Raw genomic sequence first — 15736 nt, 5'->3', positions numbered from 1 at the left:
CCTGTAAGAGCCACAAATGGAGATCGCGAGCAGACGTAAAAATTGGGCTGTGCGAAACAAAATCAGGTGAGATTCCACTTGGAAGCCTAGCTGATGGACCAAACCAGGGCAACAGGATGATGCCTTAGGATGGTTCCGAAGTTTCGAAAGACTGACGAGGGGAAGTTGTCGTGGTGGTTAGCAGTCAAAAGAGGTTAGGTTGGAGAAATTGGAGGTGACAGAGGCATAGTTTGGGTTAAGCATTAAGGTTATTTTGTTAGTGACCTCATCTGGGGCCCGTCCGCCCCCCTTGAACGGTATCCCGGCCGCTGGTCGGCTTCGAGGTGACCCGGACCCCTTGCGAAGGCCACGCAGGGGTCGAATCTATGGGATACGGGTCTTTTCGCGCGGTCTTACATTATCATCGTTGACATCTGGAAATCAGCAGATACGACATTGCTCACGTTTGCTCAATGCATTTGTTTAGCATTATTAAAACCTTGTGAATCCCTCGTTGTCTTACGAAACTCGGCTACCCCTACGCTTCAGATGTACGAGTCAGACGCCAGCAAGAATGGAGAGAGCTGTCATAATGGTCGAATCGAAAGCGAAGATGGACTGTCCATTTCAGCGAAGCCATTTTCGGACACGGTTCCAAAGCTAAGGTACTGCCAGGAAGTCGGATAGTTAGCTTATGTTCGCTGAGTGGCAGCTCTCGTACATGCACTCTCTCGGAGTATTGAAGTGCCTATTTCTATCACAACAGCTTCGACGTGCAATTGTTATTACATGCCTCAATCGATAGTTGGGTAAATGTACATGTGATCCGCCTTATGAAAGTTGAACGCATCCCATAAAGGTAAACATAAAATTTCTCAAAACATAGACTTTCTCAAAGTTGAAAGCTCAGGTCTTCCATATAGAGCCTTTAGCACCTGGACAGGAGTCAACACAGTGATCAGTCATGTGCTGTTGTGCGAGAGCATTGGCTCTCAGTGATCGCACAGTCCCACCGCTGCATTATTATTACTTTAACTCCATGATGTGATGCATTGTCCCGAAGAAAAGTGCTTGAGCATTTACATGTTTCTCCAGAATATCGCTATGAAGATAGTAACACTTCAAAGATAATTGACATCAAACTCAGCAGTGCTACAGGTAACCTCATATTTTCTCAGGCTACAGTGTCTTATCTAGCTCGGCTTCTAGCTCCCTTGTGCCCCTCTCAAATGTTACAACCTGGAGAAGTGGCGTTTGGCGGGGTCGTCGGTCCCAGAATCCGATTCCCAACCCATTTTGGTAGGACGGGTTTCGGTATTATCGACTATCCACCAGAACTTGGAATAGGAATTCCTTTGCACATATGTGCTGAGTTGCCTTTGATCCTCCCTTTGAGGAACTATGTCAGTGCGGCTTGTCAAGATGGGAGCTTGCTTGCAGTGCTCTAATTCCTCACATAATCAACCCCGCTTTGACTCTTGGTCGCTAAAAAAAGCTGACGACTTATCCAAAGTTACTTCACTAGATCATCCATCTGATCTACACTGCTGCACTCAGCTTGAAAAAACGATTAATCAACATGCAGTATGCCTCGATCCTCGGTTGGCGTGATGGCTGTCTTCAAAAGGCCTATCGGCTTTGGAGCTGGCTTCCGTCATTCGAATAAAAGCGTCCGTCAAACCACTGTGATATCTAGAACTACTGCGCAGAAGCCACTCGCATTGCTGTAAACTCACCCATCATTCTGCTACAATAACCCGAGTCATATAGAAATGGCCGACCTGAGATCCGCCGTCTACGTCGCACCGCCGATTCCCAGCAAAGTTCCTGGCTCGAACGCAACCGCAACATGGTCCCCAATCTCATGCACCCTCATCTACTCGGCAAACGAAGCTGTCTTGATAGACACGCCCATCACTATCAAGCAGACAGAGGAACTCATTGCCTGGATCGAGAACATCGCACCAAAGCGGAAGCTCTCATACATCTACATCACCCACGGCCACGGAGATCACTGGTTCGGCATACCTCTCCTGCTGAAGCGCTTCCCGGAAGCCGTTCCCGTCGCTACGGTGGGAACCATCAAACGCATGGAGCAGCAGATTGAAGATGAAGTTTTCAGGCAAATGTGGGAGGCCCGCTTCCCAGGCCAGATCTACCGCCCCTTCACTCTCGCACAGCCTCTGTCCCCAAAGAGTGGTGGAATCTTTAAGCTCGAAAACCGCTGGGAGTTCAAAGCTATTGAGTGTGGCCATACTGACACCTATGACTCAACCGTTCTCTGGGTCCCCGACCTTAGACTCGCCGTCTGCGGTGATGTAGTCTATGGGCAGTGCCACCAGATGTTGATGGAAGCCAACACGAAAGCCAAGCGCGAGGAATGGATCAGGGCAGTCGAAATCGTTGAGGCGCTTGATCCTGCTTATGTTGTGGCTGGTCACAAGATGGCGGGTGAGACTGACGGAATCTGGCACCTTGCTGCGACCAAGAAGTATATACAGGACTTTGGAAAGATCCTCGAAAAGAACCCTAAGACCGAGAAGGAGCTGTTTGTGGAGATATTGAAGATGTATCCCGAGAGATTCAACCCGGGAGCCGCGCGTTTGAGTGCCATGGGTGCCTTCCAGGTTCCAAGGGAGTCACGTATTTAGGATGAGGCGCGCGAGGGAATGATAACAATTCAGTGACGGTTGCCGTTACATTCTAAATGCGTCAATGATGATTGATTGATATGTCGTAATGTGCCAATTTTACGTTTTGAGAGTGAATGTCCGTCGCTATGCCACCGGAAGAATGAAATGCGACAGTAGAGTGGCACCATCTTGGGCTGGATAGCGCGATAATTCGTACGCCATTCGCGTAAAGGTTTCTGGTCAATTTACCGACGTAAGAGCAGCAAGTACTATATCGTTGATGTGTGTTTGCAACTCAGGAGAATTTCGAAAGCATCACCAGCGCGTCTCCAATATCTGCTCCTTGCCATGTATTTGTGATCCAGCATCAACTAATGTCGCGAACCTCGGTGTTCATAGATCCTGTTTGGCGTAATGATCGAAGACGAGTAGAACATTGACACCTGATTGCGGGGTTTGCATTGCGAGGGCACATCGGTGTGACGTTTCAAAGCACCATCTCTTGATCGACGCTGGTTCGGAAGCTCTGATTACTGATATACATCGGCCTCGCAGTCGTGGCATGCACGGATCCCGTCCTGGAGCGGTATTATCCCGCATCGGCCGATAATAGCGAAAGCCGGCCGGCGTCTCGCCATTCTGGATATCAAGAAGACTATTTGTGTTGATTAATGTATAATAAATACATATATAGTTTGCCGCCAACCATACATATGTTAATCATCGTCAGCATCTTATCAATCAAATCAACAAAAACGATTCAAAATGCCCAAATGGGTCTTCAACTGCAACACCGGCGTCTTCACCACCGCCGAAAAGAAACAAATCGCCGAGGGCATGACCAAGCTCTACACCAGCGTCGGTCTACCCGGGTTCTACTGCCACACGCACTTCATCGAGCTCACCCCTGAAAACATGTACGCCGGCGGCGAGACGCCCAAGGCCTTGACGACCGTCTCCATCTACCACATTGCGCGCGGCTTCGATACCCCGCAGGTCGAGGCTTTCTTCTTCAAAGCTCTGGATGATATACTGAGGCCCATCTTGAAGCCGAAAGGGATCGAATGGGAGTCTGGGATTTATGAGGCGAGGAGGGAGTTGTGGAGGATCAATGGGCTTGTGCCGCCTGAGACGGGGTCGGAGATGGAGAAGAAGTGGGCAAAGGAGAATCGAGTTACGGATGAGGAAGATTTGTTGAAAGTTCAGAAGCTTTCTAGATTGTGATCCAAAACATCGAAGCCTTGTATTGGGTTTAGGCAAAAGGTACTGGGCAAAACCAAAGAATTGAACTGGTCTCAATTCTCGACATGTGATAGTTGTCAAAGCCTTGAAATTGGCCCCCCTTACATGACTCTCCAGTCATCTCTTGATCGGATAAATCAACATTTCATACACGTTATCATTACTAAAACTTGCACGTAGCCCATGAAACGCAATCAACTTTAAGCTGTGGTAGTGGGGTCAGATCCAGGAGGTGCAGCCCCAGCACCTCCTCCAATCACAATAGAGAAGACCACTGGCGTGTTTGGCAGGATCTCGGTCGTTGCAATGGACACGAGATTCGAGCTCGTTATGGTAGGTGTCGTTGTTATAGTACTGGGAAACGTTGTGGTGCTGGGTGTCTGAGGGTCTGAAGAGCTCGCCGGTGAGGCTGGTGAACTTGACGGAGAGGTGGAAGGCGTAACAGAAGGGGAGGATGATGCAGGAGATGAGGGTGCCGGAGAGGTGGTTGAGGCAGTCGCTGACGAGCTTGACGACGAGCTAGGTGTGGATAGGGATGTCAAGGAAGTTGGCGAAGAGACCGGGATAAGTGAGTTGGGCAAAACCGTAGACAAGGAGGTCGACAACTGAGTAGACGATGCGGAAGGCGGGGCGGATGAAGAGAAGCTCGATGTCGTCGTGGACCGGGAGCTTGAAGGGGCAGTCGTGGACGAGCTTGATGCACTCGAACTAGAGATGGCGGGAGTCACCGATGGCGGCAGCGATAAAATGCTTGTCAAGGTGGTTGAAGGCAAGGTGATGACCGTGGTGGAGCTAGACGGCAGTACTGGGGGCAAAGTCACGGGTGTGCTCGTTGTGCTCGTGCTTGGGCTAGGTTCCGGGGTGAAGGTGGTCGAAGCAATCCTGGATGTGTTTGTGAAGGGGAAAGGCACCGTAAGAGAGGTTGACGTTGAGGACGTTGAAGACCTTGTTGAACTACTTGATGAGCTTGTAGAGCTTGAGGAGCTTGTGGTTGAAAAAGGCGAGGTTGATGGGACCGCAGCGCTGGAGCTGGAGCTGCTTGTAGTGCTTGAGCTTGTCGTACTGCTAGACGAGGATGATGACGATGACGGACTCATAGAGGTCGACGTGCTAGAAGGCCTGGAGCTGCTTGAACTACTGCTACTCGTTGCAGACGACGTAGGAGAGAGGGTGATGGATGAACTCGACGAGGAGGTTGACGAGCTTGTCGTGCTCGAAGACCTCGAAGAACTAGAAGATGTCGTGAAACTGCTAGAGCTTGAGCTGGATGTAGTTGAAGAGATCGTCGAGTTGGAATATGTACTCGTTCTGGAGCTGCTGGGGCTTGAAGAAGGGGATGAGGTGATCGACGAAGTAGAAGACGAGCTTGTGCTGGTTGAAGTTGTCGAGGAACGCGTAGATGATGATGATGACGACGACGAGCGGGAGGAAGAAGATGAGGAGGAGGAGGAGCTCGTGGACGAGCTACTCGATGACGAAGTCGTTGTGGTCGTTGATGACCTGCTGGAGGACGTTGAGGTACTGGATGTCGTGCTAGTGGTCGAATTCCCACTTGACGACAACGACGACGAACTAGAAGAGGAGCTGAAGGAGCTGGTGGTAGTCGTTGTACTTGAGGTCGACGATGAACTTGAAGTAGTAGAGGTCGAGGACGAACTCGAAGATGAGGCCCCGAGAGCCCTCACTGCAAACACCTCGTAGATGACAGTTCCAGTACTTGGACCACCACAAGAGTATCCAGTATCAAAGTAACAGGATGTCGTGCACAGGTTATCATCGGGTCCAGTCGAGAAGATGGGATTGATATCCTGAGAAGAACTCGGACTCGGGGTGGAACAATAGCACTGTTGGTAACCGCCTATGAAAGCAAAGTTTGACCCGAAAGAACTACAGCTCTGCTGGCACTGTGTAGTGTTGCCAATCGCGTAAACGTAGTTTGTTCCGACAATACCAAAGTTGCTAATGGCACCGCACCCTCTGTAGCTGTAACGGAAGCGAGGAGCTCTGTGTTGGAGGGTGGTGGTTGGTGCCGCACTTGTGGTGGTTGAAGTCGAAGTCCGCGTGGAAGACGTCGAGGAAGAGGTAGTCGTAGACCTTGTGGAGCTGCTGCTGGTCGTTGTGGTCGTTGTGGTTCTAGTAGAGGACGTCGATGTCGAAGTTCTGGACGTGCTAGTGGAGGTTGATGATGTAGTGGTAGACTGGTAAGCAAATTGGCGAACCCCATAGACATTATAGATGACATCGCTCCCATAAGTTCCTCCACAAGCGTATGTATTGTTGTTGACGCAAGCAACGTTGCAAAGAGCGGCGTTGGGGTTTGGCACCGATGCGAGAAGAGGACTCGGTGAGCTGTTCGGGGTGTTAGGATCCGAACACCAGCACTGCTGACCTCCGTCGTTTCCTGTAGCAGAGAACGCAGAGCCGTAGGAGCTGCAATCGCTCTGGCAGCCGATGACATCGCCTTGTTCGTAAGAGGTGACATAGGGAAAGACTGAAGCGAAGTTCGTGATCTTGCCGCAGGCGCCGTAGATAAAGTTGTACTGTGGTGAGGCCTGTGTTACTGCGTGAACGACGGGTGATATGAGTCCCAGGCCGGCGGCCAGGATCTCGAACTTAGGTATGTGCATGCTCAGTTATGATTAACAGAAGGTCGTAAAAGTAGACCAACGGTTCACAGCAGTGCCCTCCCTCTGGTGCGAAAGCGAGGGTGGCTAGGTATGCCTGAGTTGGAGTACCATTGACAGGCGGTAACTTGCAAAAGATTTGACATACAGAGGAGATCCTGAGCTGAGGGGCGCCAGGGAGCCGGAGGATCTGGCCAGGTATTTGATCGGGCCGTGGTAACCTAGATGGCATCACATGGAATCGAAATCCGGCTCAGCTGCTTCGGAACATCATCAAATTGGGCTGAGTCCTTTCGAACTCGGTTCAGTTCTTGGCATGGAACTACATAACAAAACGCGTCTAGCACATCATCCGATATGAACGCCTCTCGCGCCCAAGGTCCGACTCGAGGGCCGACCAGAGAGGGGGGGAGATGGTAAGGCACGGAGAGGAGGCAAAAAGAGAAATGATGATCACGGCGGATTAAAATTGCGGGAGAGGCCCTCATCGTGAACGGTTGAGACGTTAATTCTAATCCAGGTTCCAGTCTGTGTCTCGATCAGACCTTGGACCCTGAATCCTGGGCAATTCGGTCCAGGATTCAGTCTTTCTTGGACTAAATTGGCAAGGAGGCAAGCAAATCTGCGTTCCAAACCGCTTCAGCCCTGAATAGCTCGCTCCATTTTCACGATGCCTGCCATCCAAAGTGAGTTAATACGGTGGGTCTTCTCGGACTCTTTGCTCCCTTTGAATGATGCTTGAAGCTAAATGTTGACAAACCCGCCGGCTCGTATTCCAGGTCAAAGTAGCCTCTACCGGCATGTTGATACTTGGCAAAAACCGTGTGCCAGCAAACCGGGTAGCAGGGTCGGGTGTAACATGAACCGTCCAGACCGTGTAACCTGCTCACATTCCAGCGGTTGAATCCACGTGAGCCCACGCATAGCAATACCACACGCCACCATTCCCCTTGCTTCCCTCCCTTGGTGCGGTGCGGACCGGACCTGATACGCCACGGACCCCCAGGGACGCCTTCAGGGCTCTTTGAGAGGTGAATTGAATCGTGGAGCCTCGCGCTCAGCTAGCCACTCGTGTAACGGTGAAAACTTGATCGATGTGGGAAGCAAGTGCTGCGCAAAATCAACGTCACTCATGTACCCGGCTGAGAAACGGTTCTTAGATCGTCAAGAGGATGCGATAACTTTATTGATAACTATGCCTTATCCTCAAGTGGACAGGGCCAAGCAGGCATCGACAGCTTGCCCGACTCTTCCCTGTTTCTGGTGTACCACGTCCGAAATGATCTCCCTGTCAAGATCGGGAAACATCCCTTGCAGAGTCTCGACAACGTTATTGTGCTCTACCCTGCTCAAACGCTGAGCTTCAGCAACTTCGGCGCTTGCCTGCCTCGCTGCAGCTTCTTCCGCTGACAAGTGGTGACGGGAAGATGGTGGCCGCCCATCGGGTGATATCTCGGCGCTCGGCCTAGGCGACAGTCGCTCGGAGGATTCTCGCGGCCTCGACGTCGGTCTTGATGCGTTACTAGGTACAGGCGGCGCAGGTGACGGCTCATCCGAAAACATGCGGCCGATTGTGCTAAGAGGCTTCTGTATGGAACGAAGAAGCCCTGTTATGGGAGCTTGGTCGTCTGATTCTTTTCCGCCTTCGTTCGATGACGTCGATCGACGGGGTGTGGACGACTCTCCCATGATGTCTAGGGAAGGCCTCGTCGAAGATTCCCCGGTCTGGTACCCGGTTGATGACTTCTCCGAGAAGACGGGTTCTTGAACAACAGCGGGCGAGTCAAGACGGTGTTTTTCAGCGATCGCAGATACCGCTGCTTCGACGTTCTTCTCGAACTCTTCGTCGGTGATGGTTAAGGTTGTCCGATCCATATTCTCGATAAACTGAATGGCACCCATCTACGTCACGTAAGCATTGTGTAGCGTAGCTACAGTCACAATGTGACCTACCAGTGATGAAAGGTAGTATCCGGCTTCACCACCCAGCTTCTCCTGGTTTCGGAACCGCAAAATGTACTGAACATTTGACACCAGATGTTCGGGGTTGGCTTGGAGGACAACATAGATGAGGAGGGGCATAAACGAGTCGGCTGAAGAGTCCGACTTCGAGTGCTTGAGCAGGCCTATCAAAGATCAGTCCCCAAAGTAGCGACATGATGAAGAATAGCGACATACCGAAGATAACTTTGCAACAGTTCAATACGCAAATGATCTTGTCTCGCGGCGCTCGATATGACTTGATCTTAAGGATTTCTTTGCACAGTCAGCGGTCAGAGCTATGTTGACATTGAACGAGTAGGTACCTTGTTGGGCGAGCTTCAAAAATCGCTTGCCGCTATCACCGGCTGGCGGTATGTCAAGGTGCTCCTCCCGAAGCCAGGCATAAATGTTGATCTTTTGTGTCAAGATATCATCTCGTTCCACGTCCTCTTGGTGTTGACCACGCCGGCCAGGCCCCATTGGTCGCTCCCCGCCTCGTCTTTTCGGCTTCGCCCCAGGTATAGGCTGTGGAGGAGGAATCGCCGGTGAGAATGTCTGTGTGTAGAGCCTATTCATGACCAGCTTCTCCATTCCTTCACGAGCATTGTCAAACTCTGCGTCGGAAACGTCTCGCCACACTTCACATTGCGCCATCTTGTTGGCAATGAAGGCGAGGAAGTCACTGATGATTTTGACTTGCTCGTGTACCATCCACTGTCGCTTTCCAAACTCTGATAAAAAGGACTTGAGGTATCTAGCGACTGGGTCCGCCTTCTTGTTTCGTAGTTGTTCTAGGAACCGATGGAAGTCGAATGGCAGCGCCGGCTCTGGCTCGGGTTCAGGGGGTGGCGGCCTATGTACGGGCATACCAGGAGACATCTGGGAGTCGATGCTCATCTGCCGATCATCGTGGGACCGCGCTGGTGTCGCCGGTGGCCCGTCTTTAGGAGGCACTGGCGGCCCTTGGTCATCAGGTGCTCTTTCTTTGGAGAACATGCTAGCTGGGGAGGCTGATTGTATTCTTAGACCCTGAAGCTCCTGTACCTGGTGTGACAGTGAGGGTACCAGTGGCTCGAGGCTAGACTTTCGAGGTGGATGCTGTATGCCAGGGCTACCTAGCATAGGCGAAGCAATCTCCAGCCTCGGGCTCATGACTTCTTCAGCTCCAGGACCCCCACCGTCGCCAGTAAACTGCTCCATGATACTCTGGATTTCGGATCGCGACCCATTCTCTTGCTCATCTTCGCTTGCATATCTGCGCTCGTCGTAGCCGGCATCAGATCGTGTAGGGGATGCAGAGGTAGGTCGGCGTTTGGCATTTGAGGGGGTTCGAGAGGGAGGCTGGGATGTTCTCGGGGTTGGAGGTGTTGGATCGACATATGTAGTGGACTCGATAGTAAGAAACTGTGTGGCAGTCTCGGCAGGGAGAGGACTCGTGGGCTTCAAGGTCGCTATCGACGAAGTCATCGGTTCCGGAATTGTCACGGGAGCAGGTTTGGACACGATCTTGGGCGAGTCCTTGTGAGATTTATCGCCCACGCTTGGGTCATCTTTCGTGGTGGTCGTTGTGACCGGAGCGTCTTCGCCAAAATCGATCAGATCATCGGTCGCTTGTTGTTTGCCTGCTGCTTTTGCTGACAGCACGGGCTGTTTGTCTTCAACATGGTTGTCAAGCTTGAGCAGCTCCGTTTCAGCCTTGGACCCCGCGGTCTCGGCGCTCGTCACCTGGGCGGCGGCAGTATCATTCTGGGGGGCGCCAGAGAGGCCGGAGGAGTGATCTGTGGGATCTGTAGAAGACATACACCACAGATATCGTGGAATATCGTTGTTCGTTTTTGGTGAGCTCTAGTCAAGCCGAGCAGCGGGGTTCGGCGTCGGTTTGGGGGAGGCGAGGCTCGAGCTCAGCAAAAGGCGGAGGGAGGAACAGTCGCTGACATGCAGGTGTGGCGGTGGGATTAGTCGAGCTGTGAGGGCCGTGGCTCGGTGTAGAATGGAAGCAAAGATCGAGAATCAGCAGATCAAAGACCCTGGCTGCAGATGGGAGGTGTTTGAAGGTTATCGGTGGGAGGTGTGTTGCTGAGCTATCACGGGAATGGGATCAGCAGTCCAAGGTAGCAGTGGGTTGGCCGTGTAACGGCGGAGAGAAGGCTGAGAATGTTGGTGTGCAACGGTAGAGATCCCCACAATTCGTGGGGTGTGGCGGGCCTGGAACTGCACGCTCGAACGCTCACACGCTAAGGTACGACGAGTGACTGACAGCAGGAAAGAGAGCGGGCGACTTTTGGCCAGAGTTTTGCCGGAGATCCAGGGTCCCCAGGTGCAGAAGGTCCGACCGACGTCACTCAGGTCCCTTCCCGTCCTTCTTTCCTTCCCTTCTTCTAATCCCCAAGTGGGGTTACCGGAAGCAATATTGTACCGTTCCGGTCCATACACGTGACCCTGGAGTCATGCCGTATCGGAGCCGAGCGGGGACCTGTTTTAGACCGCCCGGATCCGGATGGCTCCACTGCAAGCCGCCGAGTCCCCGCTGTCGTTCCTGGCTTGTTCTTCCGTCCCGGCGCACGGAGCTCCTCTGAGGCCTGTTACGTCTCATCTTCCCCTGACATCGGCAGGGAATCAACCTTACCTGTTAGACCTCAACCTCGGCCCATAAACACTGCATCGCCGCTGTCGACTCATTGGTGCACCAGAGGAGCTGAACCGCCCATGAATCCAGTAGAATTTCTGCTCTCTCCTCCCATTTATGATAAGAATCAATCAACCAAACTGTCGGATCGGCGCAAGGGAGCATGTCTCAACCCTCTCGCAGGTCTTTCTTATTCGGGGTGCTTTGACGGATGGATTTCACATCTTTTTCATTTTGTTTAATCTCCATTCCTCTGCGACTGCACCGTTGACTGACCCACGGCGGAGCAAGCAGACGTTTTTGACATCTTCTTGCTTTTGCTCACCGTCCGGTCGGAATCCCTTCAATGAGCCAGAACAGCCCATCTCCATTTTCTTTATTTCGTCTGCCTTCTCGGGGTCCAGAACTCTGTGTTTCCCGCGTCCGAATCCCGTTGTCTGACATTACGCTCGGTCCTCTGACAAGTGTCAAGCGGCGAGACCTTCTTTCTTCTCCAGCCCAAAAGAGGATTTGACTTGACCTCCCCGAGCCGGCCGAAGCCCACCACACCAGACGTCAGACCCGGGATGAGAGCGTGAAGTCTTACCTGTCAGAGCGAAGCGCTGGTAGTAGGCAGCGCGGGCTCTGAGTCGCCAAAAAACCTTCGGGCTCATCCTTGTTCAGGAGTCTGCTTTGTGATCAGTTTCTCGTTTCGATCCGGTCATCTCAAGTTTCAGGTTGGAACTTCTAGAACGTATCCTGTTCCTCCCAACTCAAGCGGTCCACAACGGACGCCGTCAAGTTCGCAAGCTACACTTTTATCGACAAGCGCCGTTCTCGTGGCAGGGGACCTCGTGGTTGATGGATCACCCTTTCCCTTTACTCTCTCTTTCTTTGGTTTCCCCTCAGTGGCAGAGACATCGTGTGGGAGGGTCACTGACAGCTGGCTGGTCTGAAGCCCGTGAAGCCTGATTTTGGTCAGTCTCAATCTAGCGTTCACTGTCACGAGGGCAGGTACTTTCTTTTACTTTTCTAGCTTTCTCTGGGCATCTGGAGTCGAGAAGCTTTACGCTTAGCTGCGTGAACGTTGTGCTGACAGCAACCACAACGGCACGTCACATCTCACTTATGCTTTTCTTATTCCTGAGCTGATGAATGTTGACCTTCTTGTCGTTCGTTATGTTGGATAGTACGAGGCCCATCCGAGGCCTTCGGCTGCATGAGGCCCGAATGATAGAGTTCTACATTCAATTCCCCTAGTCCCCGAGCCTTGTCGATGCTGGGTCGTTCTCTAAAACAATATCTGCGAAACGGCGGTCCTCCTCCCCGAATGAATCAAGCATGAGGGGCTCTCGACCTTATCGGATTTAGGCTACCGAAGAGAAATCAAGCAAGCCATGCCTCGGTCCACTCGATCCTGCCTCCCGCCCTTTGGATCTCCGATAAACGACATCGATCAGGCTACATGCTGGATGCGCCACTAGCCAGGGGAAATCCAACGGGATGGCGTTGTGGAGTGGTCTTCCCGATGGCTTGGCTGCCGCATCCTGGAGACCTGCGACCGTGCTCCTCCGGGAAGGGAGTCGTGTTTCCCAAAACGGACAGACTTGCGATCTGGACAGTCCACCTCGACCTGCGCCTCAGGAGATCCCATCGACCCCAGATGCATCTTACACGCCAAGGGACACCTTCGGGGACGTCTCTTGCTTACTCGAGTTGATTCGAGAGATGCGACTGGCCCGGACGTTGGGAGCTATGGGACGAAAGTGAGTTGATGTGGAAACGCCAACAACGGCCGAGGCGGAGGTTTGCACTAATCGTCATCTCAACAACAGCCCAACGGCGTGGGTTGACGTGCAGAAACTCTCTGTATAAAGGTTGCGGCCAGACCCTTTGACTTTATTCATCTCATCATCATCATCACCACATCTCATCTACAACACGCAGCACTCAGCTCGCTTACATTCCAAGCCCCGGTGGCAGTCATTCTCTTCCGCGACGCTGTATCTCAGTCTGCTCTGTGAGCCATTCTCTTCGACCTTTTCTCAAATCCATCACGATGAAGTTCTCCGCCATTCTCGCCCTCGCGTCTATCGCGGCTGCGTTCCCCACGCTTTCCGAGCCCGAGCTTGATGAGCGTGACATTCTTGAAATCGAGGCCCGCGATATCGAAGCCCGCCAGCGCGGCCGTGTCGGTTCCACCGCCAAGGAGTTCTCGACTGGCGGTTGCAAAGACGTCATTATGGTCTTTGCTCGTGGCTCTACCGAAATCGGCAACATGGGTACCATTTGCGGCCCTCAAACCGCCAACAACGTCAAGGGTCAATTCTCGAGCGTGGCCGTTGAGGGAGTCGACTATGCCGCTGGTCTCTCCACTAACTTCTTGCCTGGCGGCGCCGACCCCGCTGGTGTTGCGGAGATGAAGAAGATCATTGGCGAAGTCAACAGCCAGTGCCCCAACTCCATGATGGTCGTCGGCGGCTACAGCCAAGGTGCCGCCGTCACTCACCGCGCTGTCGAGGACTTGCCCCAGGCCCAGAAGGACCAGATCGTCGCGGCCTTCATGTTCGGCGACACCCAGAACACCCAGGACAAGGCTCAGATTCCCAACTTCCCCAAGTCCAAGACCAAGATCATCTGCGCCCAGGGCGATGCCGTCTGCAAGGGAACCCTCACCATTCTGCCGGCTCATCTGTCCTACGGCAACCAGGCTGGCAACATGGCCGACTTCATCAACCAGAAGCTCACTGCAGCTGGCGCGCAGAGGCGCAAGTAGACGCATATCACGATTGTCATGTTTATGAGGCGGAACTAGGGGGAACATTTCATGAGTATCCATGTACACACTGTGGCTTTGCATGCATTGAGCGGCGGCCTTATTTTTTCTTCTTGTTTCTACTTCTCTCTACAGGCATAAAGAGATATCCATTTCTACAGTTCACATATTTGGGAAAGGCATTTGAGTGTGTTTTGAAACAGTGCAATAATTAGCTACCACGCCTCCTGGATTTGGTATTCTGGCGACGGAATATCCGGTGAGAGCTTGGGTTCGCCATGGTACTTTACCTGAGGCTGGGTACAGATTCATGGGAGATGGGCAGCCAAGACGCGCCCCATACACTCGTTGATCGATGTGTAATAAAGAAGAAAATTCTCCGAACCTTGTGCTCCATCTTGAAAAATGTGTGCTGTGCTCTGTGACAGTGAATGAATGAAGGGCCCGGCATTTCGGGATTCAGAAGGACGGGGTTATGCTGGCGACGGGCAGGCGACGGGCAGGAGACGAGGAGGCGGAGGAGGACGTTGACGTACAGTGCTTACGTAAGTCAGCATTGTGGTGACACTGTACGTACCTCTGGGATATCCGGCCCTGCCGCGCCTAATGACTCAGGCAGAGGCACAGCTCGTCGCACTGTGGTGCGGCATCTTCTGACATCCCGCTGCTTTACCTCCATCAACCGTCAAACCTTCAACTCCTCTGTCTCCCCGATGCCTTGTTCGATTTTTCATCTCCGGTTCGCACTTCGAAGCACATCAGATGGGATGAAGGTATCATCGATTCTCCCGTCGGCAATGCATAGAGGCGCTCTGCTGGAAATGATAAACACATGCCGACGGCGCCGGCAGCGATTAACCTCCATCAAAGGCCACCATTCCTCTTCAAGGCGGCCATGAGAATTGTGTGTGCGTGATACTCCACCAATGTGCGACGTTGCGACAAAGGGTATTGCCTGTTCAGCTTTCGCCCGAACTTTCTGCCCTCGTATGACGCTCGTCGGAGAGGGATAGGCTGGAGCGTGGCCTTACACTCCCAGGGCTGGCCGGGTGAAAGTCTGAAGACTCCAGATGGCATCCGTGCTCGACCTTTGCCATTCGCACCTCGGACGCCTTGTTTTCTCCGGACGCACGGGGCCTCGATGTTGCTTGCTGTGGGATCCGCGGATCAACGTGGACGGGAACGGGGGGGAACATGATTGTCACCAATACGCGGAGCCGCCTAGCAGAATTTATTCCATCAGCCACCCGTTGCGCCGATCTACCTAAACAAGACTTCGAGATGGAACAAGGCCAGACAGTTCGGGTCCGGTTGACCGGTTCGCGGCTAGCGACGCTTCGAGCAGTGTGTCCGAAGCCAAGCCATGCGTTGGACGGAGTTCATCCCTGGCGTCAGCTCGTTGCTTTCTTGGCGCCGCTGCTTTGGAAGGTGAGTGAGCGCAACCTTAAGCTTTCGCCCATCACCACATGCACCGCACGTGGGGAAAAGACTTCACTGGCAGCTGGCAGATGACGGCGTCGAGCTTCTTTTCGAACTCTAGAAGAACCTTCGGTCGACTTCAATCAGAATGGCCTGGCCGCTCGATCTAATCAATCGAGTCCGAGAATGCACACTTGCACTAGCAGCAATGCCCACCACAAATATCCATCAATGACCAGCGAGAACCCCGGCCAGTGTGCCCACCACGTGGGGAGATCAACACGGGATAATGGTACCAACGGGGAATCCGCCCGCTGATTTCTGCCCTGGAGAATCGTCGCTGATTGATATCTTTAGCCACCGATTACGCCTGCTCCCTCTATGTAATTTCGCCAGTTTTCCTTGGCAGCCCACCTTTGCGCGAGATGCAGGACGTTAATGACGAACTCGGTGCCCGCTGTTTCTTCTCCATTGC

General features: G+C 52.8%; 5 protein-coding genes across 5 annotated transcripts; 3 read left to right on the top strand and 2 right to left on the bottom strand.

Annotated features, from left to right (window-relative positions):
- Window positions 1-1751: 1751 nt before the first annotated feature.
- CCOS01_04179 (Zn-dependent hydrolase) lies at window positions 1752-2630 on the top strand (the record flags this gene model as incomplete). The annotated part of the gene is made up of 1 exon (XM_060452361.1): window positions 1752-2630. The coding sequence occupies one exon, from the start codon at window positions 1752-1754 to the stop codon at window positions 2628-2630; it is 879 nt and encodes a 292-aa protein (XP_060316319.1).
- A 747-nt stretch (window positions 2631-3377) lies between these two features.
- CCOS01_04178 (uncharacterized protein) lies at window positions 3378-5555 on the top strand (the record flags this gene model as incomplete). The annotated part of the gene is made up of 4 exons (XM_060452360.1): window positions 3378-3766; window positions 4145-4187; window positions 4251-4422; window positions 4480-5555. 4 exons carry the CDS (start codon window positions 3378-3380, stop codon window positions 5553-5555), a joined length of 1680 nt encoding a protein of 559 aa, XP_060316318.1.
- A 258-nt stretch (window positions 5556-5813) lies between these two features.
- CCOS01_04177 (uncharacterized protein) lies at window positions 5814-6481 on the bottom strand (the record flags this gene model as incomplete). Its single annotated transcript, XM_060452359.1, has 2 exons — window positions 5814-5987; window positions 6074-6481. 2 exons carry the CDS (start codon window positions 6479-6481, stop codon window positions 5814-5816), a joined length of 582 nt encoding a protein of 193 aa, XP_060316317.1.
- A 1203-nt stretch (window positions 6482-7684) lies between these two features.
- Window positions 7685-10261, bottom strand: CCOS01_04176 (uncharacterized protein; the record flags this gene model as incomplete). Its single annotated transcript, XM_060452358.1, has 4 exons — window positions 7685-8380; window positions 8432-8604; window positions 8657-8734; window positions 8785-10261. 4 exons carry the CDS (start codon window positions 10259-10261, stop codon window positions 7685-7687), a joined length of 2424 nt encoding a protein of 807 aa, XP_060316316.1.
- Window positions 10262-13125: 2864 nt separating this feature from the next.
- On the top strand, window positions 13126-13842 carry CCOS01_04175 (cutinase; the record flags this gene model as incomplete). The annotated part of the gene is made up of 1 exon (XM_060452357.1): window positions 13126-13842. The coding sequence occupies one exon, from the start codon at window positions 13126-13128 to the stop codon at window positions 13840-13842; it is 717 nt and encodes a 238-aa protein (XP_060316315.1).
- Between the last annotated feature and the right edge of the window lie 1894 nt (window positions 13843-15736).

This window comes from Colletotrichum costaricense (genome assembly GCF_030867565.1).
Source record: "Colletotrichum costaricense strain IMI 309622 chromosome Unknown Scaffold_4.1, whole genome shotgun sequence".
In the NCBI taxonomy this organism is placed as follows: domain Eukaryota; kingdom Fungi; phylum Ascomycota; class Sordariomycetes; order Glomerellales; family Glomerellaceae; genus Colletotrichum; species Colletotrichum costaricense.
This window is presented reverse-complemented; position numbering and strand designations above follow the sequence as displayed.